Consider the following 20,934-nt stretch of genomic DNA (forward strand, 5'->3'; position numbering starts at 1 on the left):
CGATTTGATGGGGGTCAGGGGGAAACAATCCCTTCAGTCAAAAATAAATAAAAAAGGACAAAAATAATCTTTCTTATAAAACTGCCTCCTCTTTCCATTCCTCAATCCCGTGATGTGAATTCATTTGTTCCATATCAACATATTTAGTAAGTCATAATATAGAGAAGGTTTCTCATAATTATGACATAAGACGGCATAATAATGACTTCCTATCTCAAAATTATGAGATGTTAGGCCGTTATTATGAGATACTAAGCCATAATTATGAGATAGCGAGTAATAATTATGATATACTAAGTTGTAAATATGAGATACCAAGTTGTAATTACGAGATAGCAAGTCATAATTATGATGTACTAAGTTGTAAATATGAGATACCAAGTTGTAATTATGAGATAGCAAGTCATAATTATGATATAGTAAGTCATAATTATGAGATAACAAGTCAAAATTATGAGACACTTTCTCTATGCTATGAGATCTCATTCTTATAAGACAGCAAGTCATAATTGTGAGATTGTCATAATTATGAGATATTATCTCATCATAATTAAATACTTGTTGTAATTATGAGATACTAAGTTGTAAGTTGAAATTATAATTATGAGATACCAAGTCAAAATTATGAGATACTTTCTCCATATACTGAGATCTCATTATTATAAGAGAACAAGTCATAATTATGAGATTATAAGTCATAATCATGAGACAAGATCTCATTATTACGAGAAAGCAAGTCATAATTCTGAGATTATAAATCATAATTATGAGACATTTTCTCGTTATTGTTATTAGATACCTGTGGTAATTATGAGACACTGGGTCAATTATGAGATATTATCTCATTATTATGAGATAACAAGTTATATATAGGAGATTCTAATTCATATTTATGAAAAACTGTCACTCATTTTTATGGCTTAATAACACTTCAACAATAGAAAAACTCCTCACACAAGTTCACCTAGAACTCAGGCTGTGTTCCAATCTGTGTATTTATGATACGATAACTAGAAGACTTAGGTGGTACATACAATTCAAGCCTCCATTGCTGGTGTGTCTTAGACACAGGGGTCTTCAACCTCGGTCCTGCTCCGGTTCTTCTCCGGTTCCGCTTCAGCTCCGAACACCAGTGGTCTTATTAGGATGTGCTAGGGAGTCTACTAGTGTGCAGCACAGTACGTGGTGCGCTAAATGGAACACAGCCCTAAGCTCCTCCTCCTGCTCTGTCATTGGCGGCTCCGCTTCGTTAAACGCGGGCTGCTCCTCGCTTCGCGCTCACAGCTGCTGCTGAAGGCTGGAGGGTCGTGGATTTTCTGTGTTTTGTGACTTTTGACTTTCAGTTTTTTGCAGTTCACTTACATCTTCGAGGATAATTAAACCATGTCCGCCGCCCCAGACTGTCAGAGATACCCGGTAAGCTGCCTTTAAAGCGTTAAACGGCCGTTTGTCTGGCTAACGTTAGCCAGCCAGCGCGTAGTGAAAGTTAACGGGAGTTATCCTGTACTGTCGTTAGCTAAACACGGTAGCTAATATCGTTAGTATTGATCAGAAATCTCAACGGAAATTTATTTTTAAATATATCATTAATTTGAATTGGGTTATACTTCGTTGCGAAGTTGAAATTGTTCGCGTTTACCGTGATTTTTTTGAATTTATCGTTCCACCTTAAATGGCGCAGCAGCCACCGCCTGGTGCTTCACGCGCGCCAGTTTGTAACGGCTGTAGCTTTTAAGGTGGAACGGAAAATTAGAATTAAAAGTAAATTCAGCTCAGTTATTTTGCAGCCAGGGTTTTTTATGGTCGATTTCCCTTAAATTCAAGATAACTCTGTTGTTTAAAGCGTTGTTTTGTGTCAGACTCACTTGCAAGTTAACTACATTTAAAAAAAAAAAGGGTTCTTTAGCTAGTAAAGACATAGAACCAGGAACCTGAATGGTTCTTTGTATGGTGAAAAAGTCCTTCATATTGTTGGAGAATGTGTTGTATATGGTTCTGTATAGAACTTTTATGAGAACGGTTCTATGTAGCGCCAAACAGGTGCATACAGAAGCTTGGCATCGTAGCAACAGCAGAGCCCTTCATGGTGCTATAGAGACCCATATACGACACACTCTACAGAACAGTTTCACCATACAAAGAACCATTTAAGCATGCAGATGGTTCTTTCAGTCTTCATGGTTCCATATAGAACCATTGTCTGTACTAAAGAACCATCTTTAAGAGTGTAGGTTAGGCTCTGTGTTGGTCTGTCACTAGCAGGTTGGATTTCTGAAGGTTGTTTTGTATGGAGAGGAATTGGTGCCACATTGAAAGCAGTGATGGCTGAATACTGAATACACTGTCCTGAATATACTCAGTAATAAATTCCCATTACAATGCATAAAAAGTAATGTGTTCAGAATACATTTGGGATATGTTTTAAATGCATATTGATGAGGAAAAGTGGTGAAGTCATTTTTATTTAGGTCATTCTGTTTCTCTCTGTTGCTGGCGATTACTTCATATAATTCTTCTGTTAATGTGACTCATTAAAAAATCCACTTCTGTTTTGTTTTGGCTCTTCTTACCTACTTTGGTTCACTGCTACTCCCATACTCAGGCTTTAGCAGAGCTCAGTAACACTGAGATTAATAACTGATCATCACACTGATTTATCAGTCTACTCAGGCTTTAGCAGAGCTCAGTAACACTGAGATTAATAACTGATCATCACACTGATTTATCAGTCTATTCAGGCTTTAGCAGAGCTCAGTAACACTGAGATTAATAACTGATCATCACATTGATTGTCGAATAAATATTTTTTTAATTTAGTGGGTAAGTATTTTAAAAGTATTCTAAAAATATAAATGGTCACTATTCTTAATGCTGCCTTCACAAAATGCAACTTGTAATGAAAAATGTCGCTTGACCTCTTTACTGTAAAACAATACATGAGGATTTGCATTTAAAAAACAATGAAATGCAGAATTTGTTAGAATTGAATATAGTCCACCTTAAAATGTAATGAAGGCACGACTATACTGTTCTCCACTCTGCTGTGCAGCACTTTATCTCATTGAAATGCAGTCATAAAAGTGAAAACGGTGAAATACAGTGCACACATGCCATTACGTTTCCATAGTAACATTCCGAATATGAGCCAAAATGAAAAGCAAAACCTCCACTACACTGTTTTCATGTTGCTTGCCTTCCTTTTCTGTACTTTAAATGCGTGAGATGTTCCAAACTGAAAAACAGTAGATCTGATATTGATTTAATGTTGTTTGAAGTACGCTTAAGGTGTAGAGCTGTGGAAATAGCTGTGCCTTCTGTATATTTAAAGGCAGACTGTGTTCAATTCTGACACCAGTTCAGCATTTCTTGTTTTAAATGCAAATCCTCATGTATTCTTTATTTTAGTAAAGAGGTCAAGCATCATGAAAACAACGAGATAGCGGGTTTTTCATTTCGGCACGTATTCTGCATTACAGTATGGGAAAGTAACGTGATGTGTGCAGTGATTGCTTTTCAGTTTGGCACAAATTCTAACCCACCCTGCTGCTGGGAGTGCTAATTACTGTGTGCTGCTTTATTGAAGTAAATTATAATACATTTCCATTAGTAAATTACAGTTGTGGTAGGAAGTGGATGACAGCGGAGATAATTCATGTGATGTGAAATGGAGATTGAACAGGTGAGATAAGGCTGTAGGTTTAGTTGGGTTAAATCCTTTTCCACGTTTTGAGCACATGACAGACAGAAAGGGGGGAACAGGGAGGACAGGTACACACAGAATAAAGGAGATATGAATAAAAAGAGTGTAATATTTCTGATAATATGGTGTAAACTAGTTGAAGATATTTAACAGAGAGTATAATACACTGATTGCATATTGGGCTAGTATTCCTACACATGTATTAAAGGGGAACTCCACCCATTTTTCAAAATTGCTGCATGATTAAATGATTGAGATGTAAACAAAGTAAATTGAGAGATTTTAGATTGTATATAAACGTACTGACTGATTTCTTTACAGTGGTGGTGATAGGAACCAGGGGTCGCCATGACTACAATACAAATATAGACATTTTGTTTCCTATCCAGAACCACCAGTGAATCTGCACGTGTCTTCTGGGTATTCATATGTAATGTTGATGATGAAATAGTCTTTAATCAGAAAAATTTCCTTACAGTGCCCTGCATGAATTTAATGAATTTAAAAAAGGTGTTTTAGGCCAAAAACCTTCTCAAAACTGTAGTAAAACGGTGTATCAGACATCAGGCAGCATATTAATAACTATTTCATGTAATAACTTGCTGTGAGGGAGCTTTTAGAGGTGGACGTCTGGTTCCTATCACCACCACTGTGAACAGATCTGACTCGGTAAGTTTCTCTTGTTGGACCTTCTTAAAGGTTTTCACGGATGCTGTAACATTAGATCTCCAGAGGAGTTTCTCTTGACGGATAAGGGAGGGCGGGAGAGAGATGCTCTGGTCCAGGATCAGAGATGTTGTGGAGAAGAGTGCTCTCAGAGTGCATAAACCAGCTAGTAGGTTCAGAGTAAATGAACGTAAGTGTTGCAGAGAAGAAGACGGTGCTGCTAGATAGGGTCAATTTAATATACGCTCCTGTGCAAAAAAGAAAAATGGCATTAAGCTTTTCATGGTCTTAACAACAAATCATTAAACAAATAGACGCAGTAAATTAATGCGGGAGAGTTTTTCCCTTTGATTCCTTTAACTGTTGAAGTTTTGTAAGTAAACCTGCAGACAGCCTTTTACAGAAAGAGAAGTCAGTATTGTTCCTCTCAGCATTGATTACTTCAGTTAAAAACATTGCCGAGCTGTGTTTATATTATATATTTATATTGTGTATAGGTATTCTCTATATATCCGGACAGCCAAAACTATCAGCAAGAACCATTATATTTTGGGCTTGGTCCATTTTTTTGCAAGGCAGTTTAGATGCCTTTGTAATATGCAAATTCACAAAAAATAAAAAAGGTAGTATTTTTAATGACTAATTTTACTGATTTTTACCATCATTAAGAAAACATTCTTTTACTGTTAACAGGCCTTTATAACCTATTTTCCCATGTTTTTTTTACTCATAATTGTTATATTAAATATTTTTATGTAGACAATGTCATTCTATTGACAGATAATTTGCTTGTTTTAATAATAGTGTTTGAATGTATAATCAGAAACAGACTCTCTTTTACAGCTGACCAATTATTAGTATTTGCATGTACCAGGAATTTGTCTTGCTGGAATTTGTGCATGTGTAAATGGGCAGTTGCTTGAACTCCATTACTTGATTAAAGAAAATCCACCATATAAGATTTAGCTTCCTAATAAATCGACAGTGATTAGTTGTCAGTTTGCATGATGATGAATATTTTAATGCCCTATTTAAAAAGGACCATTTAAAAGCTTCCTTATTTAACTTTTTTCTAGAAAAGTGTTTTGTAATCTTTTAAAAGTCCATGATTTCTATTCATTTCTGTGTGACCTTTTTAAAAAACTGATTACTTGATTTATTGTCAAAATAATCAGCGTATTATTCAGTAACTAATATAATCATTATTAAAAGAGTAAAATGTGTACTGAATTAGCGAAAGTCTACCGTTGGAGCTGTGGGAGGGTGATGTAGTGTTACAGGTAGCGGCCCAGTTAATGCTGTCCTCTGGGTTAAATCCATAAACCAATTGACCCGGATACTCACGCCTCCAGTCGCGTGCGCTGGCTTTCAGCCTCAGCATCTGAATTAGTGAATGAACTGAGTGCCATTAGTGCTGCTTCAGTGAGAGAGTCCTTTCTTTCCTGTTTCCTGTCTTCTGAGACTTAAGCGTAACTGTGTTTACACGTTATTTATATTTGAGTCATTTCTTCAGGACGTTTGGAAAATAAGTAACCAAACCTTGAAATTTAATAGGAAACGAGGTCTAAAAATGATCTACATGATGGATTAAAGAACCCTTCGTTCTCAGAGTTGCTGTATGTGTCTATGACCAGGGCTGCCCAAAGCTGCCCCGTGAGGATGTTTTCATTTGGCCTGCCGAAAGGTACCTTAACCCCACCCTTTCACCCAATGAGAGAGCAAACTAGGAGTGGGTGATATGGCGAATATATGTCATGATACTTAAAAAGGAAGTCCACCAATTTTTCAAAACTTCTGTTTAATTACATGGTTAATATGTAAACAGTCATTCAGAGTGGTTTGGTGTGAAACGCTCTGTTCTAGAGAAACTTACCGAGTCAGAGCTGTTCACAGTGGTGGTGATAGGAACCAGACGTCCACCTCTAAAAGCTCCCTCAGAAAGCTATCACATGAAATGGGTACAAGTGCCGTGCCTGATGCTGGAGACGTTGCTAAATAGTTTTGAGAGAAGATTTTGGCCTAAAATGTACTTTTCAGAAGATGTTTATGGCACAGAGGTGTTAAACAGGGCTGATTATCCTCTCTTTTTAATGAAACATGCCGTTGGTCAGTGTCATTTAAGTACTGACAACATCCACGATTTGCTCAGAAGAGAATATTGTTTATCTTGATAATGAAATTTATCACAATAACAATAAAATATCAAACATTCTCTTCTGTATTTCACTTTTTAAAGCATTTTAGTAACAGAATACAGGTTTGTCTTTTAATATCTGGGATTTTCTGAGCATTTTCTTTCTTTGGTGGGTCAGGGTGGTGGAAGGGGTTGTTAAAACGTGAGATTACAGGTTAAAAATTTCATGCCAGCTGGTGTAAAGTAACATAATAAAGCGGGGCAAAAGTTTTTATATTTCAGTGGAAATATTTAGTTTTTTAAATTATATAATATGATCAGTTGTGTTTAATATAACCTGAAACATTAATCGGAAAAAGCATAATTTTGTATTTCAAAAGTGTCTTTAAACCTTAACTTGGTTTTACAACAGATAACACAAAGTGTGTTAACATTTTTTATGATGTGGTCATTGTAATTGTATTAGTAATCAAGTAATCTGATGATTTTTTTTTTGACAGTTTATCAAATAATCAGTTTTTAAAAACTATTTGAATAATAACCAACCATGTGTAGCCTTTCCACGTCATGCAAAGGTCCCACAGTACCTTAGTGGAATGGGAGCAAAGCCTTTACAAAGACTTTATTGTATAAAAGCATTATGTGGGGGGTAAAAATGCACATAAACGAGTGTTGATAAGACACTGTTTCAAATCGTAAGGGAGAAATTTAAATATGCTTTATCATTCAGCTACCGATTCATTGAAAAGATGTAAACAAGACCATTAAGAAATGTAAACAATTATATATATATTTTTAACCCTACTGATTTTAGCCGTGACGGCCGTAGTGTTTACATATGTAACAAATCCAAATGCCTGTATTGCTGCGAGACCTTTTCCAGCATGTTTCTTGTTTTCTTTTTAGGTCATAATGCATAACCAAAATTCAAGAGGCTGTGTTCTTTAACCAGCGGAGCTTCCTCAAGTGCAGAGCCTGGGAAGTGCTGGTGCTGACGCTGCCTTTGGACCGCTGACGTCGCCTTTTCTGTGCCCTCTGAGAGAAACCTTCTCGCTGTGCCTTCAAGCAACTAAACCACATAAGCTTCAGCAAAGTACTTGGTAAGTGTTCTTGGACACAAAGAAGACCGTCTGTTTGTTGTGCCCTCATTACTAATGTTTGACACAGGCTGTTCCCCCTTCGTTCCAGAACCTTCAGAATGATTCCTAACGGCTGTTTGGTGTTTGAAGATGAGAGCTTCTTGGACTCCACCGTGGCGAAGATGAACGCCCTTCGGAAGAGCGGCCAGTTCTGTGACGTCAGGCTGCAGGTAAAAGAAAACGCAGTGAAAGTTGAAAGAAATAATGGAAAAGGAGCATTAAGGAAGTGCATCAGGCACAGCGGTGTCACTGCTAGATTGAGAGTGGATCATCACCCAGAATCTCTTAACAAGAATAAATATATGGGAAGAACTTATTAAACTTTTGGTGCTAGATTATACCTCCTCTAAAACGCTTACCATTTTCTCTAATATGTACTCTTTGAACTGCTTTAAACGTGAGCAAAATCAGCCAGCTAGCGAAACAGTATCATTAACTCACAATACTGTTTCACTTGTAAAAAGTATTGATTATTTTTACCGTAAGTAATATGCTCTCAGCACATATGACACCCACCTACATGCTTAATTGGAGTTTATAGGGGGCTTTTCAGTGATGCTAAATTACACTAAAACTGTACAACTGTGTACAAATGACAGGCTTATCAGTATGTCAGATGTTGTTGACGAGCGCGGCATCGCCCCTAACTTTGAGCACCACCTTCACGTTGGATTGGTTTAGAACAGTGTTTCCCAGTCTGGTCCTCAGGCCCCCCCAGAGGGTTCATTTTTGCTCCAGCCTAACTTGCAACACACAGGATGAAGGTGAACATTTGTAATTTGGGTAGTGCTTCGGACCCCTTCCCCAAGTGGATAAAACTGATGATTATTAGCTCATGGAAGGAGAAGTTCAGATTTGCTGATAGATGTGGGGGGCAGTCATGGGCTGGAGGTTAGGGAACCAGCCTTGTGACTGGAAGGTCGCCGGTTTCGATCCCCTCAACCGACAGTATGTGACTGAAGTGCCCTTGAGCAAGACACCTAACCCCAAACTGCTCCCCGGGCACTGCGGATAGGGCTGCCCACCGCTCCAAGTGTGCTCACTGCCCCCTAGTGTGTGTGTTCACTAGTGTGTATGTGGTGTTTCACTGCACGGATGGGTCAAATGCGGAGGTGGAATTTCCCTGTTGTGGGACTAATAAAGGTCACTTAATAAAATGTATTAATTAATTAATAATTAATTCCGAGGATGTGAGCGGATTATCTACTGTTGTCATCATATTTATCAGTATAATGTTAATTTTGCATTTGAGACTTAAACTTTGACCCAGACCCTCTTCTTGAACCTGGGCTTGTGGCGTTCGTACAGAAAGATGTACGACGTGGTGTGAGAAACTCCTAACTCAACACCTTTTAACTTTTAAATTATTTTTAAATTGTTCTGTTTTAACAAAATCTTACAGTGCTGCTTTAAATCTGGACCCATGAATTCATCTTCTGGTCCTGAGTTTTGTAGTTAATTGAACTGTTCACTGACCTTGGTGGCTGTCTGGTGTCATGCCTACCAGTGTTGGCAAAATCCAGGACCAAAACTTGATTTTAGTCCCAGAAATTTTGGAAATTTCATACTCTTGTTTGTTCCTACCCACATTTAGACTAGAACTTCTTCTTGTTGTCCTTAGACGATCTCATTAGAAGGAAACAGTTTTGCCGTCGGACAGATTAAAACCTGAACCCATGCACGGAAGTTTGTGCTCATGGATGTGCAGATAGCCGTTCAAAATGCAATATCCTGACAGTTGTGGCAAGCTTGATACAGTAGATAACGGTCAGTACCTCTGTGGTACTACAGTCTCTAATTGGACACCAGCAAGGTGGAACTACAAAAGAGGGGGTTTCTGAAAGTGCTTACAATGTTTAAAAACCCCCATCGTGCCCCCAGCACCTCAGATGCTACCATACAACTACCATTTCAGTGCCACCGCTGTGCTGAGGATTATCCCCCACCCAAAAAATCTGGACAGCAGTGCTCCTTTGGTGGTCCCTTTCCATTGATGGACAGGGGAGAAGGGAGCTGATAAATTGTACTCACTTGTGGTTGTTGATTGTTTTTCCCTCAGGTTTGTGGTCATGAGCTAATGGCCCACCGTGCAGTCCTGGCCTGCTGCAGTCCTTACCTGTTTGAGGTGTTTAACAGCGAGGCGGAGCCTCAGGGGGGCGTTTCTCTGGTGAAGTTTGATGACCTGAACCCAGAAGCTGTCGAAATCCTGCTCAACTATGCTTATACCGCACAGTGAGTGTCTTTACACGCCTGTTAGAGGTATAAATTTCTGACTTTCAGAGGATTTTATTGTAGTGCTTTAGTAAATGATTCAGTTCATAATGAAACATCAAATCTTACCATGATTTTGGGGAAATTCTATTTTGTTCCAATTTTGAATTACACCGAATAAAAAATGTGGAGTGTAGACAATAAAACAATAAATCAAGATTTTTTTCTGTATTGAAAATTTGAGTTTTAGTGCATAGGCTACTTAATTGAATATTATACAGGGAGATTCACTCGAAAGAGGCCCAGAATATTCTGCTGTAACTCCCGTTAGGATGAAGCAATCTGAACCAAAAAAATACGCTTCATACCTCGACGTATGTGTAATTGATTGCATTACATGCGATGCTGGAAGTGATTTTTCTGCCAGACACATTTCGATGCGGCGCTCCATGTTCCTGAACGTATCGGCAAGCATATCGGAGGGAACAGCAGCAATTTCACGTTGGATGTTTTCCTTCAAATCTTTCACCGTGTGAGGCTTGTTCCGATAGACTTTTCCTTTGAGCCCAAAGGAAGGAGTCTGGTGGTGTCAGATCTGGCAACCATGGTGGCCAAAGCCCTTTTGAAATTACCCTGTTGCCAAAGAAGGACTTAATTTCTGCCGTGCTCCTTGTATACTGTATACTGTACACCACCATCCTGATGAGAAGTTGAGTGACTCAGTAAAGGGGTACGGTGGGGTATGCACCCTGAAGTTGCAGAGGTTAAATGCAGCAACGGCTGTCCGGCACCTACCTCATCGCTCCGACGCAGGGGCATCTTGGCTTGTTCGAAGCTCCATATTCTGAGGACCTTATTGCACATTTGTTTTGTTCAGATTGCTTCGTCGTAGCGAGAGTTATTACAGAATATTCGGGGCCTCTTTCGAGTGAATCTCCCTGTAATTGATTAACATTCCAAAATTGACTAAACTTCTTTGCAAACCTTTTTGACTTATTTCTGTAAGTCACTCTTCTTCCATCAGTCATACCTCGTATCATTGTTAACCTGCTGTGAAAACAGCACGCAGTTAGTGCACAATCAGCTTCAAAAGAAACTGTCCTTCTCTTCTCCTTTCTCAGGCTCAAGGCCGAGAGAGATCTTGTGCGCGACGTCTACTCAGCAGCCAAAAAGCTAAAAATGGAAAGAGTCAAACAGGTGAGGCTGACGCTGCTGTTCAGTATGCAGACTCTCAGATTCTGTTTCTGTGAATGTCGCCTTCTTTACCTCAAACCTCTTTTGTCCGTTTTCTTCGTCGTCTTCCATCCAGATCTGTGGAGATTACCTGCTGTCAAAGATGGACTGCCAGAGTGCCATAGCTTACCGTAACTTTGCCAGCAGTATGAGTGATGGACGACTGCTGGGGAAGATTGATGGCTACATCCAGGAACACCTGCTGGACATTTCGGAGAAAGAAGACTTCCTCAAACTTCCTCGTCTTAAGGTGAGTTTGGAAAAGACTTCAAACCTGCCTTTCTCAGTTTTTCTTTCTTTTTCCTCAACTTCTTTCTGTTATTCTCTCTTTTCTCCATTATCTTTTGTTTTTCTCCATTTTCTTTCTTTTGTTCATTTCCTTTTTGGTTTTTCTCTTTTTCTCCATTTGTTTTTCTTTTATCTATTTTTTTTTTCTCTTTGTCCTCCATTTCTTTCTTTCTCAGTTTTTCTCTTTTTCTCTCATTGTTTCGTTCCTCCATTTCTTTCTTATTCTTTTCTTTATTTCTTTCTCAGTTTTTCTTTTTTCGCAGTTTTTCTTTTTTTTCTCTTTTTTTTCCGTTTCTTTCTTACTTCCCCTTTTTTTGTCTCTGTCTCTCATCTCTTTTTCTTTCTCTTGTTCTCTTTTTTTCTGTAGTTACTACTTTTTACGTACGAATTCTAATATTTTCTTGATTTGCATGCCCTGTATTATGTTCATGTACAGTACTGTGTTAAGCAATGAAAATTGTTTAGAACTATTTTTCTGGGCAACGAGTGTTTATACCTGAATATGTTGGTCAAAGGATACAGTTAGACTGACTTCTCTCTGCTCTCCATCAGAAGACTAATGCAATTCTTTTGTTTCCTAGCTGGAGGTGATGTTGGAAGAGAACCTGAACTTGCCGAGTAACGGAAAGCTCTACTCTAAAGTGATCAGCTGGGTTCAGCGCAGCCTGTGGGAGAGCGGAGAGCCACTAGAGAAACTGATGGATGAGGTCAGTATCAACATCCTCAACCTCTGACTCCCAAACATGTCAGGATAATGTAGGAAAACAAGTGATTTACGATTCGCTGTTCACTTTAGTTAGAGTTGCGTGCAACTTGTATGTTGGCTCGTTTGCTGTTAGTCCCATTATGCTGCTCATTATCTTGGCAGCTCGTGGGCTGTGTGCCAACGGCCAAACCAAAGCACTGTTTTTGTGAAGCAAACAGCCACAGGGAGTTCCTGTGTTGTTGCAGGTGCAAACACTGTACTACTCAGCAGACCACAAGCTGCATGATGGCGGAGCGGTGGAGGAGGCTGAAGTGTCTGGCTCTGAGGACGACCACATCCAGTTTGTACAGGTACAGGAATGGGCTTAGGGCTCACAGGCGTAGCCACTGGCAATAGCTCATACACTATATAGACAAAAGTATTGGGACACCTACACATTACACCCACAGGAGCTTCTATGAATCCCATTCTAAATCTGTAGGCATTAATATGGAGTTGGTCCCCCTTTGCAGCTTTAACAGCTTCCACTCTTCTGGGAAGCTTCTACAAGATTTTGGAGAGAGTCTGTGGGAATTTTTGTCCATTTATCCAGAAGAATGTTTGTGAGGTCAGACACAGATGATGGACGAGAGGGCCTGGCTCACAATCTCTGTTCTAGTTCATCCCAAAGGTGTTGGATGGGGTTGAGGTCAGGGCTCTGTGAGGGCCAGTCAAGTTCTTCCACACCAAACTCACCCAGCCGTGACTTTATGGAGCTGCTTTGTGCACTGGGTTTCTGCTGGAACAGAAAAGGTTCTTCCCCAAGCTGTTCCCACAAAGTTGGAAGCATTCAATTGCACAAAATGTCTTGGTCTGCTGAAGCATTATGATTTCCCTTCACTGGAACTAAGGGGAGAATTCTATGATTAAGAGATCCCCAATACTTTTCTCCATATAGTGTAGCTGCAGTTGTGTGTATAGCCAGTGTTGTGGTCAGTACTGTAAATACTAACCAGACAGAAATTATATTACCAGAAAGAACACTCACTATTTTGGTTTTGCAGAAGAAAGCCCCTCGTGAGAGCGTGCAGAAACAGACGAGTGCAGCCTCCACCTCCTCCAGCCCCAGTGGCCAGCCCAACAAACACGAGTGGAAATACATCGCCTCAGAGAAAACCAGCAGTGAGTCCACCTAGCTTTTCCATTTCGTTTCCCAATGCGGTTTCCAGCCGTCCAAATCTCTTAAAGGGATGTCAAACTCGCGTCCTACAGAGCTGCTACAGAGATGTGTTTTTCAGTTCAGATAATTTATCAGATAGAGATGATTCAGATAATTCCTTAAGATTTTAATGGCTTACTGATTTTAACTGTTGATTTGGTACCTTTTTAATTATTACATTTTACTGTTAAGATTTTTATTACTCTTTTATAACATTTGATTTCTTTTTGCTACCCAACTTCTCAATCCCTGATTTTTGTATTGCTTTGCTACATTGTAAATGAGGGTCTCCCTCAATGTATTCCAAGCTTAAATAAAGGTTGAATGATTCTCTTCAAATTGGATTTTAAAGCAGAGAAGATGGTAAATACAACGATCAGGCATAACATTATGACCACCTCCTTGTTTCTGTGGATCCAGTAAGACCAGCGCAACACACACTCACACACCACCACCACGTCAGTGTTACTGCAGTGCTGAGAATGATCCACCACCCAAATAGTACCTGCTCTGTGAGGGTCCATGGGGGTCCTGACCACTGTAGAACAGGGTAAAAGGGGGCTAACAAAGTATGCAGAGAAACAGATGGACTACAGTCTGTAACTGTAGAACTACAAAGTGCACCTATATAGTAAGTGGAGCTGATAAAATGGACAGTCAGCGTAGAAACAAGGAGGTGGTCATAATGTTATGCCTCATCGGTGTATTTCTGCTGTGGTTTTTGGTGCTCATATTTAAATTGATTTCAGATCAGTATCCAATATGTATGTAACAATTAATTGCCTGTGCTGTTTTTGCTCTTGCAACAGAAGTGATCCTATAGTAGCAATTTCATTCTGAGAACATCCATAAAATTAATAAAAATGAAAAAAAATATATTTATTTGTTTTACTTGTTTACTGTTTAGTTTTGTGAACCTGTTATTAATAACTTGTACTTGCCTCCTGTTCTGTGGTTTAGACAGTACGTACCTGTGCCTGGCGGTGCTGCGGGGGGTCTTGTGTGTGATTTCTCTGCATGGCCGCAGCAGCCCCCACAGCTCCCCCTCCACCACGCCCTGCCTGCAGAAGAGCCGCAGTCTGGAGGCCTCGCCGGACGAGCTCACCGACAGGCTACTGAAGCCTATGCACTATGCCCGCTCCGGACTGGGCACCGCCGAACTGGACGGAAAACTCATCGCTGCAGGTAAATGTGCTGCACACACTTGGTTGGTTTGTGTTGGCTGGATATTTTTGGTTGGTGGACTATTCTCAGTCCAGCAGTGACACTGAGGTGTTTAGAAACTCCAGCAGCACTGCTGTGTCTGATCCACTCAGACCAGTGCAACACACACTAACACACCACCACCACGTCAGTGTTACTGCAGTGCTGAGAATGATCCACCACTCAAATAGTACCTGCTCTGTGAGGGTCCATGGGGGTCCTGACCACTGAAGAACAGGGTAAAAGGGGGCTAACAAAGTATGCAGAGAAACAGATGAACTACAGTCTCTCAGGTTCATCCGTGAAGCATTAACTGTTTTTTTTATTAGAAGGGAGAAGGAATTGAAACTCAATGAACTAGTCATTTATACATGTATAGAAATAAATCATAGATTTATTTCTATAGATTTATTTCTGTCGATTGTTTTTTGTGGGTTTATTTCAGACAAAGCTGAAATAAACCCACAAAACAGAAAATCCCTGGCCATATAGATAACAGTAAAACCTGCACTAGCTATCAAAATTGAGCAGTATTAAGGGTAGGAAAGGGACGGTAAGCAATTAAAAAAAACAAAACGATAAATCTGGGAACGATTATCAAACCTTTTTCCCTTCATTATTTAAAACTGAGTATTTTGCAGTTATGTATTCTGCTGTATACCCATGACTGGTTCATATCTGTTTGCGACAAAGCCATAAAGCCTTTTCTTCCTCTGCGTCTTCCTCCCACATTCTCTGTGTTAAATAAAAACACATCAGACTTCATATAAAGGTTTCAGTGTGTTAAATATATTAAGATCTACTTGAGACCTCAACAACTAAACATTAAAATATCAATAAGCATGAAATACTGGCACTTTTCTCTTTGTGATAAATAAGTGTGACACTCCTGGTATTAATTTTTATCTGACCAACATTGTGACTGCGATTTAAATTGCATTTTTTTTAATATATATATATTAATATTCTGGCCAAGAAGACCAGAATACACTTTTTCTAGCTTGAGGCTTGAACGCTGCCATTTACTGCCAGTTTGTTGTGGCTGTAACGTCGCAGCATGTGGGTGTTTGGTTGCTTCTGATTGGTCTATCTCATCTACAGGCAGTTCACAAGTTCAGTGTTGAGTGTAAATTTCCCCACTTAAAACTTAAGACAGCGGTGCTGAGTCTTAAGACTCTTGTGAAGAGCTGAACTGACTGCCTGTATCGTTCAGGACAGATTTTAAAGTTCTGCTACTAGTTTTTAAGTCTCTGAATGACCCTAAAGCACTGCTTACATCACAGAGTGTCTATCTGTTCATGTTCCAGCATGAGGTCTTAGATCTGCAGATACTGACCTTCTACAAACACCCTCTGTAAAATACAGAGAACATGGAGAGACTCGTTCAGTTATTCTGCTTCTAAACTGTGGAGCTCAGTTCACCTTTTATTAGACAGTCAAGCTCAGTGCTCACTTTGAAGAAGCATCTAAAACGCATCTCTTTAACTTAAAACTCTACGTCTCATGGTGTTTATCTTTTAATTCAATCTGTCATTTTCTTATATGATTCAAAATTAATACCTGTAATTTCTTGTATTACTGTTAAGCTTCATCACCTGTCTGTAAAGCACTTTGAGCTGCCACCGGCACTTATAAATAAAGATTATTATTATTATTATTATTATTATTATTATTATTAGTGTGATTTGAACATTTGCAATTTTTTTTCTTCAATTTTTGCAATTTAGATGTAAAAATATTTTCAATCCTAATTAAAAGAGGGGGAAAACCCTGTAAATGCTACTCATAGATTTCATGGTGCTGCATGAGGGCCACTCTGTCCATGCATATAAACTGGTTGGCATTCCAGTGTAACTCATAGTTGCTTATTGAGTTTGCCAGGTTCTAGTTGAGACCTAGAATGAGCAAGTTGACTGTTTCAAATTTGGATGGCTCATATTTGGATTTCAGGTTGTAGATAATTAGTACCTACACTAAGAGAAGTATTCGGTTCCAGTGCTGTTCAGTAGTTAAAACTAAATGGTTGCTCCTCATACAGGTGGATACAACAGGGAGGAATGTTTGAGGACCGTTGAGTGTTACGACCCGAAGAAGGACTGCTGGACTTTCATCGCTCCGATGCGAACCCCTCGCGCCCGCTTCCAGATGGCAGTCCTGATGGTGAGGCCTGGTTCCACTTCATGCTCTCTGATATTAATGGAGCTGTAGATGTTTATGTTTGCTGAGTGTCTGAGACCTTTTCTCTTTTCTCAGGGCCAGCTGTATGTAATGGGTGGCTCAAACGGTCACTCAGACGAGCTGAGTTGTGGAGAGATGTATGACCCGCGGGCCGACGAGTGGACGAGAGTTCCCGAGCTCAGAACTAACCGCTGCAATGCAGGTACATTTCCACACAGCCTGAAGTTTCCTGAAGTTCCTTTATGTTTCTTAGATTAATTAGTGTAGGAATGATCTTTTCAGTACAGCTTCAGATTTCAAACAATCAATGGAAGAAGCTGGGAAGGAAATGTTAGATGTGTCCAGAATGATATGCTATAAAATGACTGAGAAAGTAGTAGAACATCAAGAATGGAGTGCTAATTCAGTTAATATACAGAATGAAGTGCTAATGAAATTATTGTGCAGTTTAATAAGTTCTGATAAAATAAACATCCAGAATGCTGCGTAATTCAAAACTGGTGATCAGATGCTAAAGCAGATGATTTGTTTGCCATTTACATGTGAAAATATATAATAACAATATATTATTTAGCAATAAATACATTATTGCTGAAATTCTGTATATTGAATAAAACCTTCAAAAAATACCTTCAGATGTCCAAGTAATTATTGTATATCAAATAAATTATTAACATGTTAAGGGATGCCGAGCTTTTAAACAATGGTGTATATTTTTTGGAAAATCGTGATTTGAAAACCTACAGAAAAATGTACCAAGATTGAACACTAGGACTTATTTGTTTGTTTCTGTTTGTTTGTTTATCTTTATTTATTTTTAAAGCTGTTTATTAGGTAGTTAGTTAGTTAGTTATTTAGTTAGTTAGTTAGTTATAAAACACCCACCCTTAATTCTTTGGTGATACGAAGCTGAAGTCAGCTATTCGCCACCTTTTTGTTTGAATTTTCCCGTTCCACCTTAAATGGAGCAGCGGGTACATTGTGGTGCTTCAGGTGTCAGTACTGCTGGACTATTTAAGGTGGAACGGGAAATTTAGAAGATATTAGCATACTATCAACTTTTTTTTTTTCTTTTATGCTTGTTATAAAGAAAAGGACCATAATACATTAAAATGACATTTATAAATAATACAGTGGTTATCATAATTTTTAAATAAATGTTAAAAATACTAATTTATGGGTTCCTTTGGTCGCTTTCTCAGTCATTTTGCAGTTTGTTGTTTTTTGTAACCAACTGTTGCAAGATTGATCACTAGGCTTTTTTATTTATTTGTTTATTCATTTATTTATTAATGTATTTGTTTATTTTTAAAGCTGTTGAGCTCTGGAGTTTATTACTCAGTTTCTGTTAAGTCCATCTTGTGAAACCCAGACAGCATTAACTGATACTGATGCTGTGTGTGTGTGTGTTGCAGGTGTGTGCACTTTACATAACAGACTGTTGGTGGTCGGAGGGTCCGATCCATGTGGGCAGAAGGGACTGAAGAACTGTGACTCATTTGACCCGGTGACCAAAACGTGGACCAGCTGCGCGCCTCTCAATATCCGTAAGTCCTTAATTAATGTGATAAAACATACTTTTTTTTTTTACATTTTTTAAAATGTTAAAAACAAGCTGTTCATTATTCTGATGCGACTCTCTCTCTCTGCTGTTTTTAGGGAGGCACCAGGCAGCTGTGTGTGAGCTGGACGGCTTCGTGTACGTGATCGGTGGTGCCGAATCGTGGAACTGCCTGAACTCAGTGGAGCGCTTTAACCCAGAGAACAACACCTGGACCCTCGTGTCCCCCATGAACGTGGCCCGCAGAGGGGCTGGAGTGGCTGTGCATGAGGGTGAGCCTTCAGCAGGAAGCCGTTTGGTCCATAAAGCCGATCAGTGAGATTTAAATCCGTTTGTTTAAAGCTCCAGTTAGGACGATTTGCACCCCTCGGGCCAGCTTTGGGATTACATCAATAGAGGGGTTTTTAACAGAACCCTTAATAAAACGTGAAGGTGTAGCACATGCTCTGTAATGCTTGCAGAGCTAGTTTAGCTGCCTCACGTTGGGGTTCAAAGTGCTACTTTGGCCAAAATATCAAATTTGTGTTCTCATGTACTGGAGCTACTAGGATAATGTAACTAACAGGTAATGGAAGTTCATAACCATCAGTTAGCACCACGCAGACTGCAAAGAAAGTCGCTGTTCTCAGAACAAAACGTCTTCGTCTTCGTATCTCCAAAACGCTAACTTTACAGTAGAAGGTAAAAACCTACTTTACTTTTAATGTAAGTCAATGGAACCAGAGTTTTTTCCAAGTCATTTTGTGTTGTTTCTTTTGGTCCATTCATCATGAGATTTACACAAAATGTAAAGGACAACAGGGAGTTTCAAATTATGTCAAAAAACTGAAAAACAACAAAAATCGAGATACAAGATTTTGTTCCAACAGCAGCGAAGTGGATAAATGCATGTTGATGATCGTGAAGTGTGTATATCTTGCTAACTGGAGGGGTTGTTGATTCACAGGAAAGCTGTTTGTGGTGGGAGGATTTGATGGATCTCGCGCTCTGAGCTGCGTCGAGGTCTATGACCCGGCCCGGAACGAGTGGAGGATGCTGGGAAGTATGACGACAGCACGTAGCAACGCGGGCGTGGCCGTGCTGAACGGGGTGGTCTGTGCTGTCGGGGGTTTCGATGGGAATGACTTTCTGAACACCATGGAGGCGTACGACCCAGAAACAAACGAATGGAGCGCCTGTGTCGAGGCTTTGGCTGAATTGGAGGAGTAGAGGAGCATTACCTTTAATTTCTCCAGTAAACCGGCTCGATGGCATCGTCTTTTTATTCAGGGATGGGCGATATGACAAAAATATGTCATGGTTTTTAAAAACATGGCCACGATACACAGTATGAATCACGATTGGCAGATTTTTCGAGGTTAGAGATCAAAATTCATCTGTAGTGATGCATTTTGATTTAAAATGCTATTAAAACTGAAGATAAAGGTTTTTATTTAACATTTCACATGTTATGGTGCACTGAAGACACATGCACTTAAGTACTGATATCGCACATATTGTGACAATTTGTCACAATAGCAATGATGTCATATTGCCCACCCCTAATGTGGTGGGTTGGGGTTTGTTTTTTTTTCCCCCAAATTTGTTTTTCTTTTCTTTTTCTTTTTTCCTTTAATTTAAAGTGCTGTCCTGTTATCTCTGGAGCTTCTGGGGGAAGTTAGCAGTGGGTGACAGAATCACACAAGGTTGCCCAAAGCAACATTTAAGCCTTTGCATATTGCATTAAATACTGAGCTGTAGATATTGTTTTGTTCTCTATTTTTATTCTTTCTTATTAAGAATGGGGAATATATGGAGTGGTCTTGAGGTTGAAATCTCATCAGAAAGACAGGATTTCAGTGAGTTGCTGGAATTAACTAAAATATTTAATTCACTATATACTCTATAGCTTGCTGCTGTTAGACTAATGGGAAACCTAGTTGTTAGTACATTCAAACTGGGACTAGTAAGAAGGTCTTGCACATTAGAGGAGAGAAGTATGATTGCAGTGAAAGCCTTTTTCAAGTCGTTCTTCAAGAGGCTGTAATGTTGTAGTGTTGCTGTATAAGGAGGTATCTTTTTCCGATTGCCTTTTTATATGATTTTTATATTCTGGTGAGTGACTAGTATGATACATGGACAAAACTGAGGAACGCAGAGACGCCAACATTCAACCTTCCAGTTTGTACTGTATGTTTTTGCTGAGGAACTCAGTACTGATGTTCATTAATAGTTTTTGACTTCGGGCCTGGTCTCTCAGTGCATCTAATTCCACCTGGTTTGACTTTAAGGACTTTTATCTTGAAATGCATTTACAGTTGTTACATACTGGGTTGATCTTTCATATGTAATAAAGGTATCTTGAATAAGGGCTGCTGTTTGTTCGTTTGATCACTTCCATCACCTGCAAAGGGGCCAACAGTCCCTTCTAACAGTTTGAATGGGGATATATTTTATTGTCTGGCTGATTTCCGCTGTTGGCCATTCATAAAAAGACAGGGTAATCCTAATCCGGGATCCTTCCGCTTACGTTAGGCGGTCAGGCTGCAGCAGAGGCTAGTAGAGTGGGGTCAGTCTGGGATCTGGAAGTCTCTGAATATCCTGAAGGGTGAACCTCTGCTACTACACTTAGTCGTTAAGCAGCTAATTCGATCTGTGATGGACTCGAGCAGGAACAAGAGCAGGTCACCAGGGATAGACAGCCGGGATTTCCCGAGCGTCTTTGATTAAGATTGGGG

The 20,934-nt window shown here is 39.4% G+C and overlaps 1 protein-coding gene across 1 annotated transcript; it reads left to right on the top strand.

Moving 5' to 3' along the window:
- The first annotated feature begins 1,222 nt into the window (after positions 1-1,222).
- Positions 1,223-20,567, top strand: ivns1abpb (influenza virus NS1A binding protein b). Its single transcript, XM_036565317.1, has 15 exons — positions 1,223-1,416; positions 7,407-7,600; positions 7,689-7,809; positions 9,699-9,871; positions 10,972-11,047; positions 11,160-11,333; positions 11,953-12,078; positions 12,323-12,427; positions 13,121-13,238; positions 14,236-14,460; positions 16,517-16,638; positions 16,732-16,858; positions 18,072-18,203; positions 18,316-18,489; positions 19,164-20,567. Exons 3-15 carry the CDS (start codon positions 7,699-7,701, stop codon positions 19,424-19,426), a joined length of 1,926 nt encoding a protein of 641 aa, XP_036421210.1. The 5' UTR covers positions 1,223-1,416; positions 7,407-7,600; positions 7,689-7,698; the 3' UTR covers positions 19,427-20,567.
- The last annotated feature ends 367 nt before the right edge of the window (positions 20,568-20,934 follow it).

Source organism: Colossoma macropomum, unplaced genomic scaffold, assembly GCF_904425465.1.
Source record: "Colossoma macropomum unplaced genomic scaffold, Colossoma_macropomum, whole genome shotgun sequence".
Lineage (NCBI taxonomy): Eukaryota > Metazoa > Chordata > Actinopteri > Characiformes > Serrasalmidae > Colossoma > Colossoma macropomum.

Bases quoted from the DNA above. Each gene is read 5' to 3' on its own strand.
- ivns1abpb (XM_036565317.1), top strand. From the start codon at position 7,699: ATGATTCCTAACGGCTGTTTGGTGTTTGAAGATGAGAGCTTCTTGGAC. The intron at 11,048-11,159 runs GTGAGGCTGACG...TCTTCCATCCAG, and splicing joins AAATGGAAAGAGTCAAACAG to ATCTGTGGAGATTACCTGCT. The intron at 16,859-18,071 runs GTACATTTCCAC...TGTGTGTTGCAG, and splicing joins AACTAACCGCTGCAATGCAG to GTGTGTGCACTTTACATAAC.